General features: G+C 41.6%; 1 protein-coding gene across 1 annotated transcript in view; it reads left to right on the top strand.

Annotated features, from left to right (window-relative positions):
• LOC306747257 (gamma-aminobutyric acid receptor subunit pi) overlaps nt 1-7,133 on the top strand; it is a gene marked incomplete at both ends in the record, with an annotated part of 37,840 nt that extends 30,707 nt beyond the window's left edge. Inside the window, 4 exons of the mRNA XM_079230295.1 lie at nt 3,748-3,885; nt 3,995-4,147; nt 6,351-6,541; nt 6,759-7,133. Coding sequence (XP_079086421.1) covers nt 3,748-3,885; nt 3,995-4,147; nt 6,351-6,541; nt 6,759-7,133 — 857 coding nt within the window. The remainder of the gene's footprint in view (nt 1-3,747; nt 3,886-3,994; nt 4,148-6,350; nt 6,542-6,758) is intronic.
• Between the last annotated feature and the right edge of the window lie 6,589 nt (nt 7,134-13,722).

The following is a 13,722-nucleotide window of genomic DNA, read 5'->3' as shown; positions in this document are numbered from 1 at the left end:
ATGTTGCCAAGGACTTCAAGTGGAAATGCAGAGGTAATATGTTTATAAGTAAAGCAAATTGCAATTAAGATTGAGCAACATGGCAAGAATATTTTGGGAGATGTGCAAGGGATGGAAGGAAGACAAAGCCCCCTCCACCTTCCTCAGCCTCCATCCCTCATCTGCCGTATTTGCTTCCCAGCTTGCTTTTGCTCTGTGCTATTAAATGACAGCCAGCCAGGCTAAGCTAAGTCTGATCCCTGCCAGAAGCCCACCAGGACCTCAGTGCCAAATAAAACATTTAACGGCAGCTCCAGTCAGCTCCAGTCCCACTTAGCAGACAAAAAGACATCTGGAGGTTAAAGTTAGGTAACTGAGAGGATGATGGATCCTTCCTCTGCCGCTTCAATAATTCCAGGCTAAATATCTGCGTGTCTCTCTCTCTCTCTCTCTCTCTCTCTCTCTCTCTCTCTCTCTCTCTCTCTCTCTTTCTCTCTCATCCTGCTGCTCTATCTCTGATGTTTTCCCCTATGTCTCTGTCTCTCTCTCTCTCTCTATGTCTCTCTCTCTCTCTCGCTCTCTCTCTCTCTCTCCAATCTCTACCTCCCTCTTTGCTCCGTCTCTTTATGAAGATGCATATTGAAGGATTTATTTTTCTTTTAGTGCTGTGCCAAAAGTGGATCCTGCGCACAGGAGAGCGCCATCGTGGGCGGGGGAGCGGCGTGTTTAGATTGAGATTGTTGTAAAATATTTACTGCGTTCTGATGACAGAGAAAAAAGTCAGAGGACAGTCGTCTCAGTTCTTTGTGATCGTCTCTTCACTGTAACTTGTTGTTCTCTTTGATCATGGATGTGTCTACTTGTTTTTAAGGGGACAATGGAAAGGTCAAACATACCCCCCCCCGTGTGACTCGTTCCACGCCAGTGCACAGCGTGTCCCGAACCATTTGCGTCTCTAATTTGTACAGTAATCAGTCAGGGCTTTAGGTCAGGAGAATAATGAGTTCTTCGAGTAAGTACAATGAGAGAGAAAAGACAGTGAAGCCACAGGACCTGTCAGCAACTAAGTCACCACTGGCCTTCATTAGGGGACTTTGCTCCCAGCACCATGGCTCACCATCGGTCAATAGCACATGACTCCATATGGGTTGGAATCGGGAGCATAAATGAGCATTTCCTGTAGAACACATTAGAGAGGTGTATTATTCCAGCTGCGGCTTGCGTTTCTTATTCTCTTGCTCCCTCTGCAGATAAATGAGAAAAATACACCAAAGAGGTTGTGACTCACACCTTTTTTTCCTTATTTTTTTCCCCATCCTCAACAAATATAAATTAATATCATTATAGAGAGACACTGTACCATCAAAAGCTCTGCCACACTTCGCCGCCATGTCTCTGACCATTCATTCATTTTGCATGCCGTCTCATTCCGAGATTTATTCGGGTTATCAGGGCTCTCGGGGGCCCAGTGCAATATGCATGATTAGTCTGTTACGGCACGAGGCGAGAGTTAAGCTCCTCATCAGGACTCTCTGCACTACCCCCCTTTGAAGAAGTGAACATGAGCAGCGCAAATGCGTTTCCATTAGCAAAGTCCTTTTGGATCTCTGCGTGTCAAGCTGTGTTAGAGCGGAGGCCGCTCTGTTTCCACTGTGACTGTCGCTACATACATGAAAGATTAACATCGTATTTTAGAGTCTTTAAAGTGTCGTGTTGTTTTCACCACTAACATGCGGTACTTTAGCGTTGGTGGAGACCTGACAGGACGCGGTTAACAATTTAACTCACAAATACTATCATGAAACGTTGATTACTTAAATTACTGACAATTGTTTTTTATATTGTATGTTATGTTTAAATGTTAATAAGGCATTATCTAATGAAGTATGTGCTAATTTGCATACATTTCCAGAACAAATCGGAATGTTGGATACAGACAGGTTGAAAATGATTGTTTCATTTTGTGACATATCAGTGAAAAGTTTTTACAGAGAGGATTTTGATATCTCATTTTATCATGCATTAATCAGAACATACTGTGCACAGCCATACAACAAAAATGTCACCATGTGTATTCCTAATAATAACGTGTTGTTTAAATCAGGTTATGAATGATATATAAACACACCCCTCTGTAAAAACTTTCAGAATGTAGATAAGAATGAAAGTGGAAAGTTTGGTGTATGTAAATTGTGGAGATTCTGAATCTGAGAAAAAACTAATTTAGAGAAAAACAGTCTTTATAGATATGTTTTGTAAAATAACAATAATAGGGTCAAATTGTAACTAATATATATCACCATGAAACCTCCACAGTTGATTACTTATATTAATATATTTCTCAGTTCTGAAATGTTCCGTTTAAATATGGAAATGAGGCCTTACCTAATGATGACTTTGGTGAATTTAAGACACAAACAGACAAAGTGTAGCAACATCAAGACCTAAATGTGGATTGTGGAGTTTTCTCTCCGCAAATCTGAAAGATGACACGTTATGGAAGCAAAAAATAGCCCCAAAACATCTGATCAGAGCATAACATTTTTTTGCCTGCAGTGTCTCCCCTTCAACTAGGTTTTCAAGAGTTTCCACGTTCCCCTTGGTTCTTGCCAAATGCTTCTCTCGTGCTGATAAGAAGCATCAAAGGGAATTTACCACCCACTATGGGTTGCAATCCCAAACAACTCAGCCATGAGAGGACCAGACTTTAGCATAGCTGAAGCCGTTAACATTCCCAGCTGTTCCCTCAATTGCTACTTTGGGGTTTAGCAAAAACTGTTAATGCAGTTTCTACATCATCATCATCATCATCATCATCATCATCATCATCATCATCATCATCACCACCACCATCACCACAATAATTGTGGTAGTATAGTTTGACTAATAGTCAAATAGTGCTTGCCATGTTTCCACTTGCACAAACACTGAAACTGCTCCAGGAGGAGTAAATGTATTTGTTCTATCTAATGTATAACACTGGCGTTTTATCACCTGGTGAAGTGTTTTATAGTGAACCTGTCAGCAAACGGCTGTCAGAGAAACATTGGCAATCAGTCAGATATTCACGGTTCTTCTAGCAGGCCTGGTCGACTCCTCCGGGACATATCTGTCTCTTTAGTCGCTAAATATTCTGCTGTGTCCACTAACAGGGTCTGACTGCTGTTAGGTGCTTGGATGGTAATGTACACTGGCTGTATCAGACTTTTTTTTTTTTGGGTCGTCGGTGAGGGGAACTTTCATATCAATCAAACCTCATTCTCATTTGGTTTGATTGATGTGATTGGGGTGTGTTTGGTGAAGGTTTGCATATTTTTTATTCATACGTTTACTAATTATTAAACAGTTAGTATTCACCTCTTCCTAATCCTTCTTCGGATATTTAATGCTTAATTATATTGTTATTGAGAGTTTGTTGTACAGCCTATATTTTTGGTTTATTCTTGTCTTTTTTTCTTATATTCTACATAATAAACTATAAACAGATAATAAATATTTGTGTTCTTCTGTTCTTCAATGTTCAAAATGAATATCTAATCTTAATAAGAGCGATAAGTCTGAAACGAAACAGTAAAGTTGAGGGCCATAAAACCAAAACCAATGAGTTGAAAGCAGACTGTCTTTGTGCAGGGGAACCAAATAATTGGGTGATAATTCTCCGTGGGTCCTTTACATCAAACATATTGATTCATATTCATTTGAGCCACTTTTAATCAAATAAAAGTGCAGCTTTTTCTCTAATAAAAATGTAATCTCCTTCTCCTACAGGGGGTTACAACATCAACGATGTCATGTTCTACTGGACCAGAGGAAACGAGTCCGTCAGCGGTTTAGACACCCTGCAGCTGGCTCAGTACACAGTGGAGGACTACTACACGTCCGTCTCAGAGGCCGTTTATGAGACCGGTAACGAGTTACCCCCAGGGCCACACTAATGTTTTAACAGCAGCTGTTAAATGTTGTTTTCTGTCATTAAGTACTGTACGCTGACAGACTTCTCTCCCCCTTCTCAAAGGCAATTACCCGAAGCTGGTCTTCCACTTTGAGCTGAGGAGGAGCATTCTGTACTTCATCCTGGAGACTTATGTCCCCTCCAGCCTGCTCGTTGTCCTCTCATGGGTTTCCTTCTGGATTTCCCTGTCCTCCGTTCCAGCTCGTATCTGTATAGGTACGAAACAATGCTTTGTTTTGGCACCACACCGTATGACGATACCGTGTGTCACCGTAGGAGCTGTGTACATGAGATGAGTGGTTTGTCTTATTTCTCTCCTTCATCGGTCATTTGTATGACCACTAATACACAGAGACAGATGATCACAGATGTTGCTTTGGGTTTTGGTTTTTCGAGGGCTTATGGTTGAAGAGAGCATCTGTGACACGTGTCGTTATCGAGTTGCGACATCCAAACATAGATGTTGCATTGAATTAAATCCACCGCTATACTGCAGTAGGCTTCAGGGGGCACAAAGTTGTCAAAAACAAAGAAAACTACTATATATCCGACTTGGTGGCACACCGGATGTAAAGGGCTTGATTTCAGTTGAGGCGGTGCAGATTATCTCCTCGTCTCTTGTGTTGTTGCTGCTATTTAATTATGTTTCTTCGTGCATTCTGGACTTTTGTCTCATATGTACGGACATAGGATATACGTGATACTCCAGATGAGGCCGTATTCATTTCTGGTCATCTCTAGTAGTAGTTCAAAAGGAATGGGTCGGGACTAAAGCTGTCAAAATTGCTCAAAAATGCCGTTCGAATATTCCCTTCGACTTTCTGGTTGCGCATTTGGCATGTCAATAACAGGACAAATTAATACAACGAGACATAACTAATTGTTTAGGTAATTTATTTAAGTTTAAACAACATATTACCTACACAAAAATAAGTAAATGAACTAATGGCCAAGACCACAGACCTCGGCCTCTCGCTCGCACACACGCACTCTTTCTTTCTCTCTCTCTGTCTCTCTCTCTCCCGCACCGTCGCGCTCACTGCGTATAGCGGTTTAAATGAACGACAACAATAAACTAATGCTGAGACAAATGCTGAGACGGTGCAAAATACGTATCCAGACGTGGCTGTTTCGCTGTAGTTCCACATTTTATGCCATATTCTCTTGGGTGCACATTCTGGAGATATAGCCTCAAGTTGCTTGTCGTTGAATGGTAAGCTAACTCTAGCTTACATAGCTTACACACTACTTTAGTGTTTCCCATCAACTGACCAAAATCCGAAATGTTTCCAGACATCACTCTTTAGCTTTTTCGGGGTTAATATCACTTTTTCTGCTGCGGTCAAGCTGGGTTTTGCACTTTCCGCCATCTTCCACGCAGGTCAACTAGGGCGACCTGATTTGAGTTTGTGAAAAAGACACTTCGTCGCGGCGGGGTTGCCAGATTCACGATAATTATCCTCCAAAATACTTTTTTACATTTGAATATTAATTTTCACTTTCAAAATTCTGTTTTTAACAACTATTCGAATATATATTCAAATTTCGAATATTCGTTGACAGCCCTAGTCGGGACCCACTGGTGGGTCGAAGGGAGATTTCATTTGGGGCGCCAAATACATTTGCAGAATTTCTTCCGTCGTCTTTTAATTAATTAATTAAATCTGCAGTACACATGTGATGTGTTGTGATAATTGTAGCCTACTTATATCACTGAATCACATATGAAAAGCTAACATACATTATGATTGTTAATGAAAGGAATGAGATTGAGCCTGTGAACTACGACTAGTATTTTAACAGGGGTAGAAGGTTTCAATAACGGAGGCGTACAACTATCAAATGCAAATCTTTTTAAAATGGCTGGTTTACCTGTTCAAGAAAATATATGGTGATGCGAAAATGAAGGAAAAATCCTCAGGTACGTTCATTTATGCACAAATTTGCTCTTCACATGATGTTTAGATAATGTCGGGAATTGGGTCACGATGGTTTAAAAAAAATGGCTTCCCAGAAAAAAGGGTTTGGAAAACACTGATCTGGGGCTGTAGGATCAGATATGGTATATTGAGTTGGACAAACTGGAGTCATGAATAGGCCGTGCAATGTCGTGCATCTCTCGTGGCAAGAAAGGGCTAGAATGATTCTTCTATTTCTGTCAGCAGCCCCATCTATTTGAGGACCCCACTCTGTCGTCATTCTTTTCAAACACAGTTATATACAGGGTGACAAACCTCCATTAGTTCTCTGTGAATGTCAAAGGATAAGGCAGTATTTAAATCTTAAACGTTACATATTTATGTGTGTTTGATTACATTTGTCACATCAACTGTTTGATTCAAGTGACATTACCTTTTTTTCTTCTTAAAGAATCGCACGTAATTGGCAACGAATCGCTCTGTTTTTTCTTTCGTGCCAGGAGTCACCACAGTACTCACCATGACCACGCTGATGATGGGAGCTCGGACATCACTGCCCAATGCCAACTGCTTCATTAAGGCCATTGACGTTTACCTGGGCATCTGCTTCAGCTTCATCTTCGGAGCACTCATCGAGTACGCCGTGGCCCACTTCTGCTCCCTCTCTCACCTGGACGCGCACATGCTCATGGTGAGACCCCCCCGCTGGATGTGCTGTGTTATTGTTAAGTGTTGTGGTCACAGTCATTGTCTTCACGAATGGTGCTCATTGTCATCGTCATCGTCGTGTCATCACGAGCTACCTGGGGTGTGTAAAACAAGTGATGCCACACGCTCTCCCACTCAGATGTGTCTTGTGTGTCTCTGTTCAAAACTCACTCTTTTGGTTGGCTCCCGGTCTCTTGCAGTACGGCCACCACATGCACGACCTAGACGACGAAATGAACGGCATCATCACCACCATCTCCAATCACAACCGCGCCAAGAGACGCATGGATGCCGCCGCCGCTGCCGCCGTGGCCTCGACCCCGGCGCCCACCTCCCTAGAACTCACTGTCAGCCCGTCCAGCCCCACGGGCAGCGAGCCTAAGCCTGAGGCGCCGCCCCCGAAGCGCCCCCACTTGTGCCGCACCATTCTGGCCACCGTCCGCAAAGTGCTCAACGCCCTGTATTGCTGTCGCGTGGAGAACCCCCACCACATAGACAACTACTCCAGAGTCACCTTCCCCCTCTCGTTTGTCATGGTCAACCTGCTCTACTGGACTTATTATCTGTACTTCTAGCATCCGCGAGAGTGCAGCATGCGTCCCAGAGAGAGGGCGAGACAGAGTGTGTGTGTTGCCAAGAGGTGTATTTTACTGTATGTTCAGTATGTACAATAAGCATTATTTCGGTGTGTTTTGAGATGAGTGAGTCAAATTTCTGCTTTCAGATTATTGAGCAAAGCTTGCCCACGTCGGGCTGTCTTCAGAGGGGGGGTAACAGCTCCATTTTTAAATATCTTGTACTCGAACTGAGTCATTGCTTCAAGTTTTATACAGCTGGTAAATAATAGGCTCATCCGACACTGACTGGGTGAGATTCGATCAATGCTGATACACTTTGAGATGAAATGAACTTCGCTCACAGAAACATATCGTCCAGTCTGCATCTTTTTCGCTGTGGTGTTTTCGTTTCTCGTGCGGGTCGTTACTGTCGGACGTGCAGAAGATGGAGCTGTAATTTAAGGCGTCATGGCCGAGGGAGCGCAAATTCCACTTTGATTCTCTGTTGTGATGGAATGATTATTGACACTTTACGACTTCATCTTCCCTTTCTGCCTGCAGGTACAACATTTAGAGGGAAATAGCAAAAATAATGGAGGGCTGAGGAAGGAAGAACGAGAGAGACAAGGGAGCTGGAAAAATAACTCAAGGAGAGTGTGTTAAAAAATCTATAAACCAGTCTCCCAGGGTCGTTCCACTCGCTGAAATCTCTCTTTCTTCTGTGTCCTTCTACGAGTTATTTTTAATTCACTGAGCAGTGCTGTGTCTCTTTGCTTGCATTTATTTTTTCATAGACACTATAAATGTAGTGGCCTTTGATCCCGTTTTATTCTGGAAATCTGGCAACCCTGAACAGTATTATGGCGCTTGCCATCTCACAAATCTGCTCTGTGCTTTCACAAGGAAGGGAACAAAGCTACAACATGTGAATAAATTACACGGTTTAATATGGTTTCATGAGATTATTAATCATGTGATTAAATAGAGTGAAATATATAAATCACAAGTTGTGAAAAAATGTAGCCAATTATAAAACTATTTGGTTTTTGTTTTCATACATTTGTATTTTTTCAGAATGACACTTTTCAAACCTCTGTTTTTATGTCATACGGACATTTTCCACAATCACCCTTTTTATTTAATAATGTAATAATGCAAAGCCTCTCTCAATTACAGCTAAAATTCCCTAAAATCGACCAGCAAGCTCCTGGTGGCGTGATCATAAACTGTGCTAAAGTCATTTTAAATCGACCAACTCGCTGTGGTCGATTTAAAACTTGTCTTAAAACTTGTCTTAAAACCAACTCGCTGGTCGCTGCTGCTGCAATGAACAGTGCAAAGAGCAGAAGCTAACCTCTCCTTGTTATATGGTTTAACAACGCTATTATGCTCGTCAGTTAGCAACTAGGATAGTTGGTACGAATGGATTATTTACTTATTTGCTAGCTCCCCGAAAACCACCGAAGGTAGCGGGACCAGGCTCGACACCCGACTTGGGCAGAGGGGTCGCGGGCAGTAGCAGCAGCAGCGCTAGCTAGCAGCTTGTTGCTACTGTTCATGCAGGAAGTGTCGTGTGACTCGCACGCCAATAAAAGAGAACTTTTCGGACTGGTAAAAATGTCTTGGGTAACGCAGGAAAGCGCGTTACTGAGGTCTAGTAAAGTTGTGTAGTTACCAGTATTTTGAGTGTAATGCGTTGCTTTACTTCGTTACCTATAATAGCAGGGCTCTCAAGTGTCACGTATTGAGCGTGACTGTCACGCATTTCGGTTTTAAGTCACGCCCTCCCGCCACACATCGTATTTCACACATCGGGGGGGGGGGGGGGGGGGGGGGGGGAGAGATATGTCACTCTTACCTGTCTTAAAAACTTGAGAGCCCCGTAATAGTAATATCGTTACTGTAATCCGTGACTTTGTAACCCCCAACACTGGTTATTGTTATAATGTTCCTGCGGAGTAAAGTAAAAAACGTTCTCATTGGTTCCTCTAGCTAAGAAGAGCTAGCTAGCAAGCTCGCACAGCTCTGACTGCCATTGCTTGCCTGCGAGGTGATCGTCAATACTAAGTGACATTTTAAATTGTTCTAATTATGTTCTAAAATTACCGAGAAAATTACTCATTTAAAACTGTTCGTAGAATTTTTTTTAATTTCTTCTTAGTAAGAGGATGAATTTTTATAATTAAACTATTTCCCAATTTTGCGGTCTATTAAGGTGATACATTTCACTTTATTTATTCACTGTTGTGTATTGCATTATGTTTTATTTATTTATTTAGTATTGAACACATTGTGTCTCAATATTGGGCAGGTGTGATGCCACATTGTTGATAGGTTTACAGGTACCATGTAGTAGTGATGCATGCAGCGCTATTTATGGGCTGCCAGGTTGTGTTTCTCACTGTGCTTTTGTAAAAACATAAAGCAGTAGTCAGACCAAGATGTGTTAGACATTGTAGAGTGATTTGAATATGAATGAAATTGCTCAAATATTTCAACAGGATGTCATCATCTGTGCATTATCCAAATAGAGAAAAAGAAATCCCTGCATATGCTTGAGGTATCACTTGTCTCCTCAGCTGTTTAGGCCAATGCCATCTTTTGCTGTGAGTATGTCAGTTCAGGACAAACAGTGTGTTTGCTACCTGTGATGTAAACCAAAGAGCCAAAGATTACAATTTGATTTCCTCTTTTTTTCCCCTTTAGTTTTCAAATGTTAATATCATGTTTGTTGTTAGGATCATTTTGAAATAGCATGCAGTCAATGGACATGACACTTTACATTTCAGACAGGAAACAGGATTCAGTTTCAACAACAGAGATGCATGTTTATTTATTGCTGTATTCTATCTTACTGTGACATCAGAATCACACACACACACACTCTCACTCACTCCATTTCAATTTCAAGAACTACCATTCGATGTGTATTGAACATAAGCTAAATTGGTAATATCTATTTATCTTCCATCGCCTTTTAAACTGATTACGTTCATATTTTATCTGCATCGTTTCTCATGTTTTAATCTACCTTTTGTTGGAATACGTCATCAACTCATGATCGTTTTGATTGCTCTCCTTGCCTGACTATAATAGTAAAGTAGGATTTACTTTGGTTTTTGTTCTTCCCGCATGGTTATCAAGTGCAACTTTTTATTTACTCTGCTTTGCTTGATTTTATTTAAGTTAAATATGATGGAGGAGAATAAAAATCATAAAATGCTAAACTGAGGCTATTGAAAGTTTCCATTTGTAATTGATTCGGGGAGCACGGTCAAACCTCTGTTCTCATTTCCAGTTGTTCTAATTTATCGAAGGTACGAGCGATTGGTGACGGTGTCAGATTGCCTTCGTGCTGCATAGTGCTCGGTGGAAGTTGGTGAGCGCTGACCCTTTGAATGGTTGTGATAAAACAGTCAGGTTTTTACACGAAAGAGCACCATGGTTGTAATTTTGATCATCTTCCCAGTGAACGGTAGGAGAAACAAATGCCAATTCAGAGCCAAAGAACCTCAAGAACCAAGTCTTTTTCCCTCGGGCGATGAAGTTGATCCACACGGAAAGATCAAGTGCATCAGTTGTCTTACGGCTCCCCGGTCGCAACTTGGATGTGATATCGCATTGCACAAAACAGAACATTATGGGCAATATTGCCAGAGCATAAAGTGGAGCAACTTTGGGCAACAGAAAAATGGTTACCGTTGGACTGTCCTTTTTTTCCGTTGTGGTACGTGTCTGATAATGCCTCAAGGTGACGTTGGCTGCCAACCTCACAGATCCTGGGAAATGTTCATGTGAAGTGTATTTATATGCCATGCTAATATAGGCATTGGTTTCGCTTAACCTGTTGTAAATAAATACTAATACTGTGCATGTTTATTAGGTGTATGAATATGGATGATAGCAATAAAAGAGGTTTAACGTGTGTAAAGACTGATTCATTTGTGACAATAGTTTGTATCACGATTTAACAAAGCAGGTTTCAAAGTCTCCTAATCATCCAACTTTTGAATGAGAAGAGCAGCGGGGTTGGACCATAGCTAAACTGCAGACATGCCAGGTGTGTGTGTATGTGTGTCCCAGAATGTGAGTTCATTTAGCTCTGAGTCAGCAGAATACCAAAGGGGAGGATGATCTGAGATCATCGTAAACACACACATATCTGAAAAGAAGCAGAGGTTTTCCATTAACTTGAAATCTGATATAAGTGAACTCACTGCATGTATTCTTGTTGAGGTGGTGAAAAGCTCTGATTGCAGCTGTAAAAGGGCTCATTATTTGTAGTTGTTTGAGTTCTTGGACAGTCTCACTATTTACAGGCCAGGTTCACGGCTACTTGCATTCCTTAAGCTTTGCTGTGTGTGGCAACAAAACAAAGCAAGAAGAACATCTAATAAAATATTTAGACCAAAGACACACTTGTTTCAGCAAGTACCACAGTAGTGTAGAATCAGAGTAACCACTGGTGGCACGCGCTGCACACGTTTATTATCGGCCAAACAAAGGTCAACGTCACAAGGGACATGGTTTAATTTGTTTTTTCTTCTCTGGAGGAAACTTAATTGTGAAGTCAGACAGCCTCAGCCCGTAACCTCGAGTCACAACATTTTCTTGGCAAAATTGAAAAGAGGGGTGTAAATACTGGTGCTGCAACATAATCCTCATGCTGTAAATCCCGATCCTCATCTGATTCAATCTCATTCAGAAATCCCTTTAAGGAGAATTCATCAGTGGGGCCAGCGCATATTACAGGTGCAGGTTTTTCACCTTTTCAAGTATCCTCCACTGGAAATGTGTTCTGCTCAGCTTTGATCATAAATGGACTGTCTAAGTTGTCCACACCCTCTCAATATGTGTAGGACTGCATCCCTGCAGTTCTCTCATTCGCCTAGAGGCACGGCCGGCAAAAGTGCAACACCTGAGAGCATCCAGTATGAAAATTACAAGCAGCTTTCGGAAATTTCGGAACAATGCCCTGCAAGAAATGAATATGAATATTAAAGACAAAGCTCCACAATCTCAACAAATTACGGAGAAAGCTCAGTCCTTTAAATGTTTCCAACAAACCCCAGTTAGATATTTGGTTCCACCGGGTGCATCGGACATTTAGCCAACATGCTGCATTAATGCAGTAGCCCCTCCCAGTAAAACATGAAAGTAGTAGAGGACTTTTATTCTGAAGAATCGTGACTCATAGAGAGGCATGCACGGTTGATAAGCATGGAGGAGGAAAAATGGGGAAGAGGTCCAACATTTGGACACTCTCCCTCAAAGAGTCACAAAGCCAAGTAAGTTGTTAGTTGTGTGCTAATGAGCTACTTGGCATTTTTCGTTTTGTCAAACAATAGAACAGGAGGCAATTTGGTGTATTCGGAGATGAGAACAAGTTTTTAGGTTACCTATCTGGTTAACATGGGGACTCTTGTTATAATCATGCAGGAAGTAGCAGTAACTGAGGCAGAGGGAGAGAGAGGCAAATGAACAGGTAGTTGATATTAATTGCTTTAGCTAGGACTCCCACAGTCCAAGGTCAGGGTAAAAATTAAAAAAAAAAAAAACACATTTCCGCCACAGCCTGATGCAGAAAAGGCATGGAATACAGACGTATTGAACCATGTGGTAAGGAAATAATTTACCCATGAAAACACAAAATGGTTGGAGCTTCAGATGCTTTGGAAAGTTGGAAATTACAAAAGTTTGAAATTACAAAAGTGTTACTTGTTAAATGAGATGTGAAATGTCATTAAACAACCAACCCTCCTGCATCAGCCTATTTGCGTGGGTTTAAGCTTGGTTCAACTTTTTAATTTGCCAAACTCTCTCACAGAGTGGTGGAGAAAATAAACACAATGAAGTAGACACATCGTAATTGCTGAAGTCGACTTCGCAGACTAAAGACAGAGGTGTTTGACTCCCTTCTGCCGCCGTCTCCCTATGACTATTTCTAACTTATTTTTCATGTATTGTTATTTTAGGGACTACAAAGTAGCGCTAGCTGGAAAAGCCGAAAAAACTGCGCAAAACCGGCGTCATTGCAGCCGTGTTGGTGGTCGTTGCTTCCGAAAACTGCCAGTCGCGGGCCCTCCAATCTGGACAGTGAGCTAATGCGTGACATCACAACCAAAGGAGCTGTTAGCGTTGTGTGCTAATGCTATTCCGAGGACTGAGCATTTATTTAGTGTTTTGCATTTGAAACGTGCGGTAAGGACAAAGGTACAATTTCGCAAAGTTATAAAATAATGTCAGATTTACACTTCATTACTCACTATTACTAAATAGGGAACATTGGATATTTTAAAAGCACTCATTCAATGGTTTCTGTGTGAAAACTGGTCAGACGGTATTATTGCTGAGCCTGTTACTCTGTACAGCATCGGCCTCGTTAGCAACGCCGCACAGGAAATGTGAAAATGTCATGTCATTTCTTCTCACAGCCTGATGGAATATCAATAGTGGTCCAATCACATGGACAGTAGCAGAAGGTTGAGAGGTTGAACTACTCTCCTGCTAAGAAGATGGAAGTCTAAAATCCTTGAGATTTTGAAACGGAGTTGATGAGACTTTGTCGAAAGCATGCGAGGACCTGGTCGCACAAGGGAGTTTGTTT

This window comes from Taurulus bubalis (genome assembly GCF_910589615.1).
Source record: "Taurulus bubalis genome assembly, chromosome: 14".
In the NCBI taxonomy this organism is placed as follows: Eukaryota; Metazoa; Chordata; class Actinopteri; order Perciformes; family Cottidae; genus Taurulus; species Taurulus bubalis.
The sequence above is the reverse complement of the archived record's forward strand: the minus strand, read 5'-3'. Positions and strand labels throughout refer to the sequence as shown.